The 18819-nt window shown below is 33.8% G+C and overlaps 1 protein-coding gene across 1 annotated transcript; it reads left to right on the forward strand.

Annotated features, from left to right (window-relative positions):
- Positions 1–12325: 12325 nt before the first annotated feature.
- Positions 12326–16610, forward strand: LOC121241405 (protein NRT1/ PTR FAMILY 7.3-like). The gene is made up of 5 exons (XM_041139163.1): positions 12326–12652; positions 14047–14173; positions 14426–14643; positions 14757–15322; positions 15413–16610. Exons 1-5 carry the CDS (start codon positions 12620–12622, stop codon positions 16290–16292), a joined length of 1824 nt encoding a protein of 607 aa, XP_040995097.1. The 5' UTR covers positions 12326–12619; the 3' UTR covers positions 16293–16610.
- Positions 16611–18819: the final 2209 nt, after the last annotated feature.

Raw genomic sequence — 18819 nt, forward strand, 5'->3', positions numbered from 1 at the left:
TCTCTCAAATATCTCAAATCTCCTCTCTACAAACGTTTCCCGTGTTTGGTCTCAAAGAAAATGAAGAAAACTGCAGCTAGGTCAGCCAACGAAGAACACGGTTCTTCACTGAAAAGGTGGAGTTTTTTTATTTTCTTCTTCTGATCTTTTTTTTTTTTATTATTTACGGCAGCCTACTCCACGGGAATATGCTCAAACACTTTCGATTCTTCACATTGTGGTTCTTCCCTCCCTCTCATTCTTCCCCTAGAGCTTCCGATTCTCATAGCTTGTCTCAGTTAAGTCTCCGTTGGCAGCCCCATTCTCCCTGAACAAAACCACTTTTGCACCCTCCAAACCACAAAAGGCAAAGCAAAACCATCAAAACTGCTTCCTTCTATTTTTCTTATTCTATTTTCTAAGTCATCTTTCTTTAATTTAGATCTCCAAGTTGATTTTTTGAAAGATTTTTTTTTTGGTGTTATAGTTTTTTTGCCGTTTTAGTGAATGTCTCGGCGTTTTTAGCAAGTTGAGTGCTTCGGTGTTTGTGTTCCTGTTAGATCTGCAACTGGAAAACCATAAAAAGAAGATCACTGTTGGATTGACTCCATTTCGTGTTATCTTTACTTTATCTTTGGGTTTTCAAAGTCTCTACCTTCTATTTTTCTTTCGATCTTTCCGGCTTTCTTTCGCTCTCACTTGTAAAGCCTGAATTTTTCCTTTCGTGTTTTTTGTTTTGTTGAAGAAATCTAAGAAATATCCAATCTTAGTTTACTGTTTGGTATACACTGCTTTAAGTTTCTTTATAAGAAGTGGGAAGATGTGATTCAAGTTTCAAGTTTCTTTTCAAGTGTTTCAAGTTTCAAGTGTGCGAATCCAGTGTTTGGCCCCGCCTGGTTAACTTCGTTTTCTTTTTCTGGTTTGGAACTGGGATCTGCAGAAAGTGAAGATTTAGTCAACGTATGGAGGCAGTGACGGAAGGGAACTAGGTATTTGTTTTCCAGAACAAGTTTTTATTATTATTATTATTATTATTATTATTATTATATATATTTCATTTTCTAGATTTTTTTTGATTATGTCTTATTGAAGGCTTGTTCATGATTGGTTATTGTGTTGTCAATATCTTGTTATATTTTGCGGTAACGTCTTTGCAATCTTATTGGAAAATGAGGTGTTTTTTTTTTAAATATATTGGAGAGGAGGTAAAAGGCCGAGAAAACTTAGATACTACCAACGAGGTTTATTTTCTCGATGTTAATTCTCATGAACTTTTACAAGGCATATATAGGTTCAAACAATCACCGAAAGTCGAGATCTGAAACAAAAAACATTAAAGATTGAGCTTGCGACAGGGTGTTTTCATCTAAGACCCAAAAATTTTTAGAATCATTTGTTTTTCGTGAACCTTTTCAATGCAAAGCAAGGTAATTTGTTAACTCAAAGGTGGCCCTCTGAAAGTCTTTGATGCAAGCCAGTTGAATAATTCAAGCCAACCAATTATCCAGTACTATTGTTTTAATAGAATATTTAGTACTAGCAAGTTTTTTGTTGTAATATTGGCGTTTGTAATTGTGAGACTTTAAGGTGTTATTTGTAGATACATAAAGTCGGTCGAGTGCAATAATTATTGTGAAAAATGTAAGACTGCATTTTTTCTATTTTGTTCTGATCTTAAATAAAATGGATGGGATCTATCAGGAGCTTGAAGCGTGACCTGATCCAGTGGGGCATACCTGCCAGAAGAAGGTAAAGCACTTATCTAATACCAAATTTGGTCTCTATTAAGTTTTTCTGTGCATATTATGTTGAATAATCCAACATCTTACTTTGATTTATAAGAGAAAACCGAATCAGAACCAGTGGATTTGGGTTTATAATTTGATACAGGAGAAAGAATACAAAGAAGCTCTTGAGGCTTTCAATGAGAAGAACAAGGAAAAAGTACAACTTATATCCAGGTTAATGGAGGTTAGTATCATAACTTTTTGCTTAAAATAAAAGTATATGAATCATGACACATTGTCACCTGCCCCTAGGACTTTCATTAACACGTTACCTGATTGGAGCATGCTTCTTGGCGCTATCACCACAATCTTCTTGGCTACTGAGAAGCAGTGGATGATACTTGATTGGAAACCTAGGCAGCCTGACATGCTCATTGACCCTTTTGGTCTTGGGAGAATTATTCAGGATGGTTTTGTGTTCCGGTAGAATTTTTCTATTAGATCATATGAAGTAGGTGCCGATCATACAGCTTCTATAGGGACATTGATGAATCATTTGCAGGTACAATTAATTCTTCAAATTTTATACCACTTCTTTAAAAACCAAAATTACATCCTTTAACAGGCCGTTCTGTTTTTCTTGAATAACATGTGTTTGAGATTTTTTTTCATGAGCTATTGCCTTATTCCTCCTGCTTTTGGTTCCAGGAAACAGCCCTTAATCATGTTAAGAGTGCTGGACTTCTTGATGTGCAAAAAGAACCTGATATGGGTGGTTACACGAATGCAGGTGGTGGTAGATCGCTATCCTACTTGGTAAGCCCACCACTTCATGTATATGGTTTGGCTTCTTTATCTGCAGTTGTTTTTTGTCATTTATGTTTATATTTCATTTTTTGTTTATCCATTTTCCATATACGGATTTGATGATTTTATCCTACATTGCTACCATCCCCTGTACTTTGCAGGACTGACTGTGTAACAAAGAATTTGCTCCATGCTTAGCTCTATTTACTTGTTTTTGTACTTAATTGTTCTAAACATTTACTAATTTGTGGGGAGGACACCTATACAGGGTCACAATTTTATATCTAAAAACTAATACACTATTTGTTTCTTTGTGGGACGATTTATTTCTCGAGCCCATTAGTGTAGGGGAAATGTTAGCCCAAGTAGTCATTAGCAAAAGCATATTAAAGGAAGAGAAACAAAATGGGTTCACATTCTGATGTTCCCTGTCTTTAGAAAATTGTATGGGAGAATGGACCAAGTTTGAAGATTTAGGTGAGGTCACTGTGGGAAGTCCTCCTGTAATCAGTAATCAACTGTTATAATAAAAGAAGTCGTGTAGTATTGGCGTGTCTTTGGAGATTGAAGTGTAAAAGGGTTTGAGGAATTGCTTTGTTAGAGAGAGTACTACTCTTAGTTGACAAAACTACTATCCTTGAAAGTCTTTTGCTACAACCTCTCTGAAAAGAAAGCATTCGGATTGGAGACTTGGGTTAGCAATATGGTTAATGACAGAACATCATGATATTCATGTAGGTTTGATATTATATCATTGGGTTTTGGGTACATGGATTGTTTTCAACTATGTATGTGACTGCTGAAATATGAGCCATATATTGCATTTTTTATGGGTAAAGTATGAGCCATGTCGTATTGTAGCATAGAGGTTTTTGCATTTATTTTTTAGTGTGAGATTCTTATTGTTATAGATTCAGTTATTGCTTTCCAATTTTGCACGTGACTATGGAATTTAATTCATGCATTCCATAGTGTTATTAGAGGAAACAGAATGGTGGTTTTATTACTATTTTTTCATTCTCAGGTTTATGAAGTTCTGAAGTTTCTGAATGAGCTCTACCTACTACAGCTAGAGATCAAGATGCTCAACAAGTGTTGGATAAGGAATTCCGTTTTAGTTAATTCCCCCAGTCTTTTGCAAAAATTCGGAATTGATATACTTCCCTTGTTGATCCAGGTTGGTTTTGTGGTATATAGCAGTAAATTGATTTTTTTCCTTATATGGCTTTGTAATGTTGCCTTCACCCCTTGCACAAGTAGTTAATTCTGGTGCAAATTTATATTTTTGCTATGGCTTCCTTTCTATTATCAACAAGTTAGTTTATTTCAGCAAATCTGACATGAATTACTTAAGAATACCAACATTTCAAGGTGAACCAGGCTATCTTGTGTTTACAGTATTAATCCTGATAATATTTCTCTTGAACTGAAGATTTTTTTTTTCTAATCAGCAATTTTTTGGCTGGAGTGTTCACTCAAAAGGATCAGCATGTGCTCTTAGTAGCTCTACATATTGGTGAGATGATCCTGCAAAAGCTTTCTGATATTTTCCTGAGTTCATTTATCAAGGAAGGTGTCCTTTTTGCTATTGATGCATTGTCATTTAAGTAACTATTACGGTTCCTTCTTTCCTTTTATTTGTCTATTTGTTTAATGAAGAAAATAGAAACTATCTATTCAAGACCTAGAAAATAAATATTCTAGAGTGTTGATATTGAAAATCATTTGTCGTATGGTGTCACATGTTTTCATGTGTTATGCTTTGACCCTACTTCAACACAAAAATGTGTGCTTTGAACTCGATATAATTGTCCGAAATGGTTTTTTAGATGGATTGATATTTTTCTTGCTTATGTTGGCATAGATGGATTGCTTTTGTGAAAAATCAAATTTTTTTTTATTAAAAATCTTGTCTCACCTAACTAGGTAAACGTGCTTTGCACGTTGTCCTGACCTAGTATATATATATATATATCTATAGTTGTGGAGTCACGTGCAATGCACGTTTTCCTAGTTAGGAGAAAAAAATTAGAGATGACTAATATTCACAAAATGTAAAAATAATGTGATTTTTTAAATAAAATTAATTAGTCAATAATATAATGCATAGAGCAAAAAAAAAAAATTTTTAACAAGCATCAATAACCAAAACGTTATAATAATATGAGTAATATGAAAATTATTAGATTTAATTTGGATATCCTAGCAATAGTTTTCTTAGCAAAATATATGAATTGTAGAATTAATTCACACTTCTTGATGACCCAGGGAGCACTGAAAAAATACAGTTTTTTATTTTTATATTGCTCTCACGTTTTTTCATCATTAAAGTAAGTCTCTTTTATTTTGAAAACTCTAAAAATGTTATTATGGTAGAGAATCATTTTATCTAAATGATTTTAGTTAATTAAGAATATTATGAGATTTAAATTATATTAAAAATTCTAATTATTTATATGGTTTTACTTTCTTAAAAATATTTAACAAAACTCTATCATTTATTTAATGCTGAAAGATTAATATTTTATAAATTAAAGTTGAATTTATATTTTAATTATTTATTTTAAGTTAGTTTATTTTTAATATTTTAACTTCCACAGTTGGATCAATTTTGGAGATTCAAGATGAAAGGTTAGGATTTAAACCCCAAACCCTTACTTTTTTTTTATCACTTTTCCCTCTTCCCTCTCTCTCCTCCTTCCCTCCAGCCGCATGCCCCCCTATCTCGATCTCTCTTCTCCTCGGCTCCTCCCATCGCCGTCGACCGCTGTTATCGTTCCACCACCAAGCCCAGTCACCGGTGGCCCCAAACCCTAACTTTTCTCACTTTTCCCTCTTTCCTCTCTCTCCTCCCTCCCTCCCTCCCTCCATCCAGCCGCACGCCTCTCTCTCTCTCTCTCTCTCTCTCTTCTCCTCGGCTCCTCTCAACTCCGCTAGCCGCTGTTACCGCGCCACCACCAAGCCCAGTCACCAACGACCTTCCTCGCGTCGATCTCCTCCCCACAAACCTCTCTCTCTCTCTCCCCCCGCAACAGGCCGAAGCCAGTAGTCCTTTCCATCTCCCTTTGATTTCAGCATGATAAAGATGAAGCATGGAAGAAAATTTTGGTGTTCTCCGTATTTTGAGTGATCACTAACTTAATTGATTCGGTGTTCTCTCTTTGATTTCCTTTGATTTTATATGTAAATAATAGCCTGTGTAGTGATTTTGTGATTTGTGTGGCGATTTTGTAGTATTTTGTAGCTATTTTGTGGCTGCAATTTTGCTAGATTTTACTGTGAGGAAGTAGAGAGGAACGTAAGGAGAAGAAGAAAACGTAAAACAAAGTTTACTGTTTATTAGCGATATACGCTTTTAAGTATAAGGAGATATATATATATATATATTATCTCATTTTTTTTTAATTCTTATATATATATATATATATATATATATATATATATAGATTGTTTTCATAGTTCAACCATCTCTTCTCTTAATTACAACATATCATCAAAAGTTTAGATGTAAAATTAATAATATTCATGAAAGAATGTAAGTTTGAAATTTAATTTTTTTCTTTCTTTTTTTTTTTACTCAATTAACTCTTTTATCAATTTGTTAAAGAGATTGTTCCTTAAAATTTTCAATTCAACTATTTGTTATATATAGACCTAAAAGTATCCGGCGGCCTCTCCAAACTTATAATAATCCCAGCTTCATCCATACTTCCATTGACTTAAAAAGAGCTTTAAGACGTTTCACTCACTAGCTAAAATGCCTTCACCTTTGCTCTCACCACCTTTGTTAATGTCACTGGTTTGGATGGAGCTTATCAAAGCATGTACTGCAGATATATAAGGACATAATTAATAAAGCTTTGAGCTTTCAGATTATCACGGCTGTCTCGTTTGATTTCGCAGATGAGATGAATTAAGATAAAAATTAAAAATTAAATAAAATATTATTAGAATATATTTTTTTAATATTATTATTGTTTTAAGATTTGAAAAAGTTAATTGTTTATTTTATTTTGTGTGAGAATTTGAAAAAATTATAATGATTAGATAAAATGAGATGAAATATGTTGTGAAAACAAACGAGGCCTTATATTGATCAAACTTTATTTCTAAAAAATGCCCTAAATATAATATTGACAGCACTCTTCAGGTAATATTGTCATTGAACAACGTTGTTTCGAACAGAAATTAGTCAACTTCGGTTTTTTTTTTTTTTTTTTTTTCACCTTTTTGGGCTTCGAGGTCCATGACTGCTCTGGGCTCCGTGTGGAAAGGGAAGAATGAGTAGGTAAATGATCAGTATGCGACCAGTACAGACAGAACCCATGTGGGCCAGTATATGTAGAGTCCAATTAAGAGACCTTAGGCCCAGTAGTCAGACCTTTGCTCAAAATTTGTTGGGCCCATCTCAATAAACCCATACAAAGCTTTGCGTTGGTCTACAATTAAGCAAAATAATAAAAGCTTTATATATATATATATATATAAATATTAAATAAAGACGAGTCATTATGTGTACGGTTCAAATTTTAAAATTTATCTTTTAAATCAGATTATATTATATAAAAACTTTACTAGATACATTCTACACATCGACTTGAGAATATATATAAATTTTCTAATGTATGCATTACAATTTCCTATGCTTCTTGAAAAATATTTTATACTACATTTCTAGCTCACTTCCATTCATTTATATTGACGTGGCACTGCCTTTTTCTTTTTAATTTTATATATATAATGTGCCAAAAAGAAACCCACTTTCATGGAACAGTACTAGATCATCATCATCATGACCAACTTCCAACAGTAACATCATCATGACCAAGTTGGGCACAAAACTCTTTGATTTAATGTTTTGCAATTAGTCTAAATTCACATATTATAATTAAAAAAACACATGAAGGACGTTATACACTTGATTAAAGCAATTAAACTAATTAAAAATTGATATTAATGTATCAGTACCTACCAGAGATCATTAAAATCTGAAATACATTCCCTTTAGGCCACAAAATCCTATATATCATCAAATTAAATATATAGTTTATTTTTATATGGGCGGCTTAATGATTCAAGTACTATATATACATTATCATGTAGAGGTTTGGGATATATGAATCCCTCGGGCCAAATCTGTTGACACAGATACCTTAAAATTGAGAAAGAAAGTGTTATTTCTCTCCTAGCTAGCTAGGTATGAAAAGAAAGATACAGTACTTTCCTTTAAAATAGATTAAAAAAAAAAAATCTCTATAAACCAGTCTATTAAATTAACTTGTCTTCTTTAAACATGTGAGAAGTACCCTAGCTATGATATATCGATCAATTTGCCATTCCTCTTCAAGATCTAAAGGTTAATTTTATTCCTTGTTAAAAAAAAAAAAAAACATGTATCTATCACATATAGTTTTTTATATAATGTTATATACAGTCTAATTATTAGAATGTGTAAATTCTGTGCATAATTCACTTTGAAAAAAAGTAAAATCTACCTTTAAAAAAATATTTTTTTTAATGTAGATCTCAAATTTACTTTCTTTTACTAAAAGAGAAAATATATTTGTAATCGTGAATTGTACAACTACCGCGTAATCGCTTTGAAAAAAGTGAATAAAACATGAGAATCACATGAAAAGAATTAATTTTTTAATAGTGGACTTAACTCTTTTTCAAAATAATTATGCGACGTTTACGCATTTTACAGTTATATGTAAAATTATTAAAAAAAAATTCGAAATTTATAAAACTTAAGACGGCAAATATCTTTCCTAGATTTATTTTCTATTTAAGAAATTGATTTAATAGGATTTAAAAAATGTATGAAGCAATGGCCTCTTGGAGAGTTTTAAGAGTTCACGGCTTCTTCTTTAATTTATTAATTAAATGGTGAGCCGGCTCCTTATTCTGTATTAATGTAATAGTTTTGGTTAGAAAAGCTAGCCCCAAGTCCAGATCAACAAAAGTCATATGGATTCTTAAATTAATATATGAAAGGAAAAGGACAGGAACCACGTTTGAAAATTTTGCAACTTGCTCACATACACATCATGATCAGCAGCCGCCGGATGATCAAGAAGATCAAGATAAGCAAGCTAGCAGCTTTTGGAGGAGATAGTTCTTTCTGCTTATTGCTATGTAAATGTGCGTTACAGATCATAAGCAGTACTGTTTTAATATATATAATTATTAATGTCATGATCAGATCAGAAGTGATAAGCATTAACCTGAACCACTATCATGTGGTTGTATATATAAATCGTGAGCAAATCGAATACGAGCTGTTGCTTTTCCTGATTGACGATGACCCTCGGATCTTTTATTACCTACTGCATGTTTGGAATTACTTGGAATTTTGTAAAACGTACAAATTAGTCGACCAGATTACAGACAGATTTTCTTTAATCTTGAGTCTTGACTCTATCCTTTCGTTGTCTTCTCCCGGCAGGGAATCTATACTTTTATATCCTAATTCAGTACTGTGTGTTTGTTTTCGGGGCCGCCGACGGGTTGCCACCGGCCAGCTAGCTTTGGACGACTCAAATCGAGTTATTTACGAGATGCGCGCTCTTTTTGCTGACCACATGATTCTTTGGGTGGGTGGCTAGCAAGGTTGATTACGTACCCACGAGTGCCGCCGCATGCATGCATGATTCACAAGCTGCTACCTAGTGTCACTACATTAACAGTGCTATATGTTTCACAAATCTTTAATTATCTAACTACTAAATTCATTTTTAATGAGACGACTCACGATTTTCACCAAATTTTATATATAAAATATCAGTTTTCAAGATAATTTTTCTATATCAAATAATATTTAAAATATTTAATTAAATAACATAGAGTGGTACGTACGTACCGTAAAGTCAGAGTTCGAACTCATGCATGACTATTGTGTAATTTTAGTTTTACCATTGTTGGGGAATTAGACACTTCTATGAAACAATACTGTAATTGGTTATTAATTAAGCATGCAACAAAAACAGGTTTTCTCCAATACCTATAGCCCCACTTCATCAGGTTGATCTAATTAATTAATTTGGAATCCTAAGTCTTCACGTCAACGCAAAGATATTTGCAATAAAGGAAATTGTAGCTAATTATAATATATATAATATATTTATATATAGCTAGCGTCTGTGGTCTCTGCCTTCGTCCACAAAATGAGCATCGGTTGCTTATACTGATAAAAACAACGACTCTGTCGACGTTGCATGCTTAATTTTTCTATCAACATTAATTGCTTGACGTGTAAACTGGACGTGATGCGTTGGATATTGTTTATATATAAATTTCATGTGCTTATGTTTGACATCCATAATTTTGCGGTCCATGTCTTAATGAGCTAGCCTTATTAATTAGACTATGCTTGCAAAACTTGTCAAATTACTTCTATGTTTTTCATTTTTGTTAAATATTGTACGTTAAGATTAATATAATATAAATAATTACATTTATATATAATTTTTGTCTCTTTAAACTTTCGAGATAAATGGTGCATGTTTTTGCAGGATATTAACTAGTTCGTGATTTTATATAGTATCAAAATAGAGGTAGTACTATTGAGTTCGAATGACATTAATAACTCTACATGCAATACTTTTACCCTATTAAATTTAAATTCATATTGATTTCATAACTTAAAACTTTTTAGATAAGTGGTGGCCGTGATTTTATAAAGTGTAAAATACATGATCAATCATGGAGATCATGACTATAATTATCTACTTCTATATATAATTAACATCCTACGTACCGATCATGGAGATCATCATGATCATGATGATCAGCGCCTATATATATATGATCTGATGGAGATCGAATCCAAAATGAAAAATGCCTCTGGGATCGATATTACAGAGGATCGATCAAAAGAAATCCAAAATCGACCAGGGCAGCTTCATGATAATGCTGGGACGGTACGATATAATATTCATCATGTGATGAACTTGGGGGGTGGTTTTTTATTGCTTGTTGATCTAGGCATGAATGCATGCATGTATTGATCGAGATGCATAGCTAGCTAGCTCTGATCTCTAGCTTAGTCCCAGCTAGCTAGCTTGTGGAGATCAAATAAAACTTGGTTTTTGGTACGTGTATCCACGTCCGTATAATACGAAGCCTAGCCATCTAGCGGCCTTTGCATGTTTCGTACGTATACGTAGTGCATGTTTTAAGTGGCGAAAGTAACGATAGATGATCACCATTTTGTAGCATATATTAATTTGAGACGTAAAACCAATCAGCTCAAATATTAACTTATTTTGGCTAATTAAACTGATCATGATGATTATCATCAATTAGCTCATGATGATGTGATTCTGTTTTAATTTGTGCACGAATTGCATGCGGCCATTTGAGAAATCGATGGGCTTGAATTAATTAATTACTACAAGGCAATGGAGCTAATTTCTTATTTAATTACGACTATGGTCATGATGTGAGAGGTTAACAGCTTCTATATATATATATATATATATATATATATATATATAAATAATATTGAATTTGATCTCTGCAAGATGGCTTACATATCCAAATTACTAACTAAGCAAATGCTGCAAGTTGTTATATATATACAAGCTAGTTAATTAAAAATATGGAATAATTAATATATATTCATGATAAGGACTAGCTTTCCTTGTAACTCGATCGAACAACTTAAGGCTGGCATATATATACATGCTAAACACATAATTCAGAAGGAAAATGTTTAACTTATAATTACACGACATTAAATATTGATTTGACTTATTTTTTAATTTCAACGATACATCAGTTTGTAAAATTTATTTAAGAAAGTATTTAATATCTTTAAACATATTATTTAGTTAATTGAAAATATGAACATATATATAAATAAGTATATCGATCGATCTAGACTCGGCCACCATGGAGTTGCCGAGGAAGGTGCCAAGTAGGGGAAAAGAAACCTCATGAAGACAATGGCTACTCCACGGGAAAATATTGGACAAGGAAACAGAAAAAATTTAGTGCATGGATTTTCTCAATTTTGTATCTTTTTGTCGAGATAGTGGATGCATGTTCTGAGACAGTGCATATAAAAACTAATATCAAACTCTTCATGATTGATACTTGCACTAAGTTCTAATTAAAAAGCTCCAGACTATAATATATATACACACACATTTTGGCAGATCATAAAAGCATAAACAAATAATCAAGGTCATGCGTATGACAATAGAATTACTTAGCATTTAATAATATTTATAGAGAAGTTATTATATCATCAAATCGGAATAGATCAAGGAACACCGTTGTACTATTAATATGATAAGATTTGATTTGTAAAATAATTTAAATAATTTGCAACTATAAGAACTTGTAACCATAGATTATATGCAACAATTAAGATGAGGATCGATGAAGCCTAATTAGTTTTAATTTAAATTTTTAAATATTAATAATACTATATATAATAACAATAATCATAATAATAGCCTGATCGTACATGAACTCCATCAAAAAGGCATGGAGTCAAGATGAAAATGAAAAAGTTAAACACATGCTTGATTTAATTTATTAGTCATTCAACTCATTGGGTGGAAGACCACTTATAAAGGGAACTCGAAGGCAAACAAAGAAAATTAAAAAAAAAAAATTGGCACAAAAAAAATAGAAAAATAATAAGAAGTACACAGAAAGCAGCCCACCAAAGCAAAAAGACATATTTCAAACATGTCGATATCAAGACAGCTCTGAATTACGGCCACCCTAATTAAGTGAAAAAGAGGGTCATCCTAGTCATCGTCATGCCGATATCTGCGTGACTGTATCCAACATTGTCACGTTCTTCCTTGCTTTCCACATTCTCTCCTCGGAATCTGGGTCTGACGTCCCTCACATGAAATCTCTGCCGTCTGCTGAATCATTCTGATCCCTATATATACGTATCCCACTCCCCACTTCCCCTTCACAGCTCTGATCTAGCCTTTTCATTTCTTCTTCTTAATCAATTCCTCCTCATCAGATCTCTCTACTCTTCATTACCTCTCTATATATACAGCAACGGTTCTTTCTTTGTGCTATATATCTTGGTTTGCATTTTATATAATAGTTCCAGTACTGCAGAAAGTTCATCGATGATCATGGCTTGCTTAAATGTCTGCAACAAGGTTAGTGTCGTGTAACTACTGATATGTACACTTTCCATAGAAATGCATCCCTAATTAAGGGTTTGCTTAAATATATATTTTCGGCAAGAGGATAGTGCATGGAACATATATATACATATATATATATATATATCGATCCTTTCCATATTTAAAATGTATACAGAAACAAGAACGTCCGGTCTTTTTGGTCTAGTTCTGTTAATATCTTGGATTCACAAGCTCTTCACCAGAGTTCAAACGGCGCATACACACACAAGTGTGTGTGTGTGTGTGATACTGATTAATATCAGATCCAATCAGTTTGTTTTCATTTTGATGCATGAAGTTATTGTTCTGGGGTTATAACTTCTCTGGTCAGCTTCATATCTCATTTTATGGGTCCTCATTTTGAACTAATGGAGGTCCTTGGTGAAAGGAAGAAAAAAGAAGAAGAATTGCATAATATATATATATATATATATATATATATATATATATATATATATACCTAATTAAGTTCCCTAGCTAGAAAGTGTTGAAAATGGCATATATAACCCCAATACGTACTAATTAAAGTAGGGTTGGTTAATGATCCAACACACAAAATGAATCCTGGCGTGTTAATTAATTAACGTCTGGTTTTTGTTTCCAGTGATCAGACGAAAAAAAAAAAAAAAACAACGCACAGTATTTATTATCTTTTATTATTTGCCTTGTCCTTTCGACTTTCGAGCATGGCCAAAATTCACGTCCAAATTCATGGCCAAAATGATCTTTGTTGTCGTGACTTCATCTCTAGCTAGACTCACGTCCAAATTAAATAAATGCATATATAATTAGTAGAGGTTCATACATAATTGCCATTCTTTGATCTACTACTTTCTTATGGACCAAATTATATAGAGAATCATCTACATAATATTAATTAATATTTAGGTGGGATTCAGACTACTCGAAAATCCTATAATTAAGACATTAATAACATTAAATGCTATATAGAGACTACATATATGATATATAATTAATAAATTAGACTATCCCAAAATTTAATCAGTCAATTAAAGAACATATCTTGGTTAATAGAATGAACCTTGCACGGCTTAAAGTCATCAGCCCTATCTATATTAATTGGTTTGCCTGGCAATCTCTGCTTGATAATGGTCATCATCATCAGTAAGCTTTCAAGATTAATAGATCAAAATATATTATAAATATATATATCTCCAGCTTGTTCCATTTTGGTACGATGATATTTAATGCTCCATGCATATATGCAGTACTTTGCGCTTCAATACGTTCAAGTACTAACTCATTTTTAGGTTGTTTGAGATAACAATTAATATTCCTCGTTCTATTTTTTGGTTGGAATGTTAATTACTTGAGATTCAGCGTCGCTGAACCGTTAGAACTTTCAGGGTGCCGTGGAAGGAAAGGTCAAACGGGGGCAAGAAGTTTGTACACTTGATGGAACCGTTGATCGGCACGGCCGCCCTGCAGTCCGAGAGAGAACTGGTACTTGGGTTGCTGGAAGTTTGATCCTAGGTATACTTATTTTTCTATATATATAGATATATATGCTAGAGTTATAGCATCATAATTATCTAATTTTCCTCGAAAGATAAACAGCTAGCTCAACATCCCTCCTTAATTGTCAACGGTACTATCTTTTCTGGCACCAATAATCGCCGGAAATAACCTACAATATTGCCGCATTTAATCATTTTCAGCAATTTTTATTGCGCCGAACCGTCGTCGCAATTGTTTACTAAATTATATTGGAATTAAATCTTTCAGTGAATCAAGGGCTGGCTACATTGGCATTCTTTGGAGTAGGAGTGAACCTGGTTTTGTTTTTGACGAGGGTGTTGGATCAAGACAACGCTGATGCAGCTAACAATGTCAGCAAATGGACAGGAACTGTTTACCTTTTCTCTCTTGTTGGGGCCTTCCTCAGCGACTCTTACTTGGGAAGGTACAAGACTTGTGTCATCTTCCAAACCATCTTTGTCCTTGTAAGTTGCCACCGTTTGATAAAGGCTCTCTATCCCATTAGCACAAGCACTCAAAGCACATAAATTTTATACCTTGAACTACTGTTCAAATATTCTTATCTGTTATGTGGCAGGGGCTTGTTTCACTATCACTATCAACATACTTATTCTTACTCAAGCCTAGTGGCTGTGGTAATGAACAATCTCCTTGTGGATCCCATTCAGGCTTCCATATGGCTCTGTTCTACCTCTCAATATACTTGATTGCCCTAGGAAACGGAGGTTACCAACCTAACATAGCCACATTTGGGGCAGATCAGTTTGATGAAGAGGACCCTAATGAAGGGAACTCCAAAATAGCCTTCTTTAGCTACTTCTACTTGGCTTTGAACTTGGGTTCTCTCTTTTCAAACACTGTTTTGGGCTATTTTGAGGATGAAGGAATATGGGCATTAGGATTTTGGGCATCAGCTGGCTCTGCTACTCTTGCATTGGTCTTGTTTCTGTCGGGCACCCCATGGTACAGGCATTTCAAACCTAGAGGCAACCCTCTCTCCAGGTGTTGCCAAGTGGTGGTAGCTGCCACAAGAAAATGGAAGGTTGACCTGACGCCAAGGGAAGAAGATTTGTTTGAATTAGAAGGAAATGATCAATCTTCCAAGAATGGGGATAGAAAGATACTCCACACTCAAGGCTTCAAGTAAGTTCATATCCTTAATTTTTATGCATTAGTACTTACTAATGATGAAAACTTTTTTGGGATTAATAATGCTTTGAATATTTTGATCAGGTTCTTAGATAGAGCAGCAATTATCACTTCAGAGAACATCCACCAGATGGACAAAGAAACTTATAATCCATGGTATCTTTGCACTGTGTCACAAGTTGAAGAGTTGAAATGCGTTTTAAGACTGCTTCCAATATGGCTATGCACGATTCTCTATTCGGTAGTTTTCACTCAAATGGCATCTCTATTCGTGGAACAAGGTGCTGCCATGAAAACCACCCTTTCGGGCTTCCACGTTCCTCCAGCAAGCATGTCTAGTTTTGACATCCTCAGTGTAGCAGCTTTCATATTCATCTACAGGCGGGTTCTCGAACCTCTTTTTGCCATGAGGAAGCGCAATGGTAAAGGGTTAACCGAGCTTCAGAGGATGGGAATTGGCCTTGTCATAGCAATATTAGCAATGGTTGCAGCTGGGGTTGTAGAGTGTTTCAGATTAAACAACGCAACGACAGATTGCAGCAACTGTGAAGGCTCAAGCTCAATGAGCATCTTTTGGCAAACTCCCCAATATGTGCTTGTAGGAGCATCTGAGGTTTTCATGTATGTGGGGCAGCTAGAGTTCTTCAATGGGCAGGCTCCTGATGGATTGAAGAGCTTTGGAAGTGCTCTCTGCATGACATCCATATCACTAGGCAACTATGTGAGCAGTTTGCTGGTGACAATTGTCATGAAAATCTCAACCAGAGATGACATGCCTGGTTGGATCCCAGGTAACCTTAACAGAGGACATTTAGACCTGTTCTTCTTCCTCTTAGCAGCTTTGACAACAGCTGATCTCATGATCTACATTGTCTGTGCAAAGTGGTATAAGTATATCAAGTTTGAAGGAAAGAATGGAGACAACATTAAGGCCTACAAGCAAGCTGAGCTTGGAGTGGTATAGGATATGGTGATTGCCATGTTTTGGTGAATGCTTTGTAATAATTCCAAGTCATAAAGATGAAGAACTGGGCAAGAGAGTGACTTTTGCAATGAAACTAGAGAAATTTAGAAATAATTTCTAATTTCTCTTCAGTTGAGCGAAGGGTGTGGTTTTTGTAAGAAGTAGAGTGCTTCTGTAATGTACAAATTCTCAAGCTAAGCATTGATGCAACTCCCCATGTGTGATGAAGGACCCTTGTCACTGCACTGCATCTTTTATCCTTTTTTGTAAACTTCCATGTACTTGCATAATATTTGTAAGAAAAGTAATTTTGAATTTTGTTATTTTTAATCATATTTTATTGTTGTGAAATATTTTAAATAAAATTTTATATTAAATAATTAAATATAAATTCATCATTAAGTTTTATTAGGGTCGGGGAAAATCGTGTGCCTAGCCCGACCTGACCTGTTTAAGTGTAAAAATGGAAATGAAATATCCGATTATTATTTTTTTAAAACGAGTAATACCCGATACCCGATTTTAGTCTAAAACAAGGTCTTTTTTGGCCTTTCACAGAATCACATCTCAGCCCTCAAGTTTCCTCTCCTTTCTCCCGCTCGACACTCACTCTTTCCCTCGCAGCTCTCATGACTCTCTCTCTCTCGCAACTCAGAATCAAGGTTAGCACATAGGTTTGTCGATTTTTCATGATTAGAACAAAATATTGCCATTTGGTTTGAATCTAAAACTCGAAATCAAAGTTTTTCTTCTTTGCATGATTTAGGTTGGTTATTCATGGGTGTTCTGGTGGCTGAATAGGCTACATTTTCTTACTCGTTTGCTCTTCATGTTTTATGATCGCCCACTCTCTGTTTATGCTCTGCTATTTTATTATTATTATGATTATTATTATTATTATTATTTGGTTAGGATCTCAAGTTGGAAAACAGAATCTTGCTCTCTTGTTTGAGATTAGTTTGTGAGTTTGCTATTCGTGCGTTTATGGGTGCTTGGGTGGTTGAATAGGCTATATATTGCTTGCTTGTTTGTGCTTGATGGTTTATACTCTCCTATTCTTTGTTTATGATGTGCTATTCTCAGTTTGCTCTCTACTATTCATGGGTCTCTGTGTAAAAATATTGTTCTCTATTGTGTAGAACTATGTTCTCAATAAAGTAAATGATGTTGGTTGTCTGAATTGCATCAATTGTCTATTGTTCTTGACAATTGTTTTGGTGATTTGTAAAAAACAACAAATATCTGTTAAGCATTAGGCCATGTGTTGTGTTGTGTTTTGTTTTGTAAAGCATGTATGCAATTTTCAAGTAATTAATTACATACATGCTTTTCTAGCTTGACCCTTTTTTTACTTGGAACAAAATAAGATTACTAAATTTTCAATTAGATATCCGATCATTGTCAATATAGTTCGAGATGTGTTAGCTATTTCAATATCTATTGTTGCTTCTGAGTCGACATTTAGCGTTGGAGGTCATATCTTAAATTCATTTCTTAGCTCATTGGCCTCGACAATAGTTGAAGCTCTTATCTATACACAAAACTGGTTGATGACTCTATTAATTATGACTCCCAAAATGTAATGGAAGATGCTGAAAGCTACAAGTTAGAAACCGGTAAGATTCATATTTAAAGAATATTTTTTTAAAGTCATTTCAATTAATTATATTTTAACATTTTTTTCTATGTAAAGATAACTTTGAAGAATATTTTCAATGTGGTCGATTGAAGATTACTTGCAGCTATAGCACTAAAGGGCATAGGAGGAATCCTCCTTATATCTAGTAGCTCTTTTGGGGTCTATCTTCTGGTTGGCATTTCTACCTTGGTTTGAGGACGCTTAACTCAAGCTACATCTTGGTGCTGTCTTTTTGGATTATTCACAAGTGTTTATATAATATAACTTATATAAAGTGGACGCTCTCATGCATGCATGAAGTTTCCAACTTAGTACAAATTAATTGTTTAAATTAATTTGTTCTATCTTTTTTGGTATTGACTACATGGATAGGTACTTTGTAATAGTCCACAATGATGAGATTGGAGAATCTTTTGCTAATCCAAAGTTAAAAACATTGTTTTCGTCGTTCATATTTTTTTTTTTTTAATAAGAGATCATATTTTGTTAGACCATTAATTTTCTCTTTTTATTTCGCGAGGTATATTATTTATAATGGACTATGAACTTTTGCTCTTGTGCTATGGAGTAACTTTCTATGCAAAAGATGACCATTTTAAGGAAGGTTTTGTGCATAAACCTCTTGCATTTGAGGTGAAGGGAGAACTCTATTGCTCAGTCCTAGCCAATTGTTAGAGGTCTATGCAAAAAGAGGACTCCATCTTCCATTTGATTATCCTCACTCACATATGTTTGACGTGATACATTTGAAGTGGCTACCTTTATGAATTACTTAAATGAAAATCACTAAAAATGTGCTACATAGTAGGCATGATAAAGGATGACAAATTCTAGAAAAAAGAAAAGTATTAATCATGCAAAAACAAACAGATTTTTTTGTCCGAAACT

This window comes from Juglans microcarpa x Juglans regia, chromosome 7S (genome assembly GCF_004785595.1).
Source record: "Juglans microcarpa x Juglans regia isolate MS1-56 chromosome 7S, Jm3101_v1.0, whole genome shotgun sequence".
NCBI lineage: Eukaryota > Viridiplantae > Streptophyta > Magnoliopsida > Fagales > Juglandaceae > Juglans > Juglans microcarpa x Juglans regia.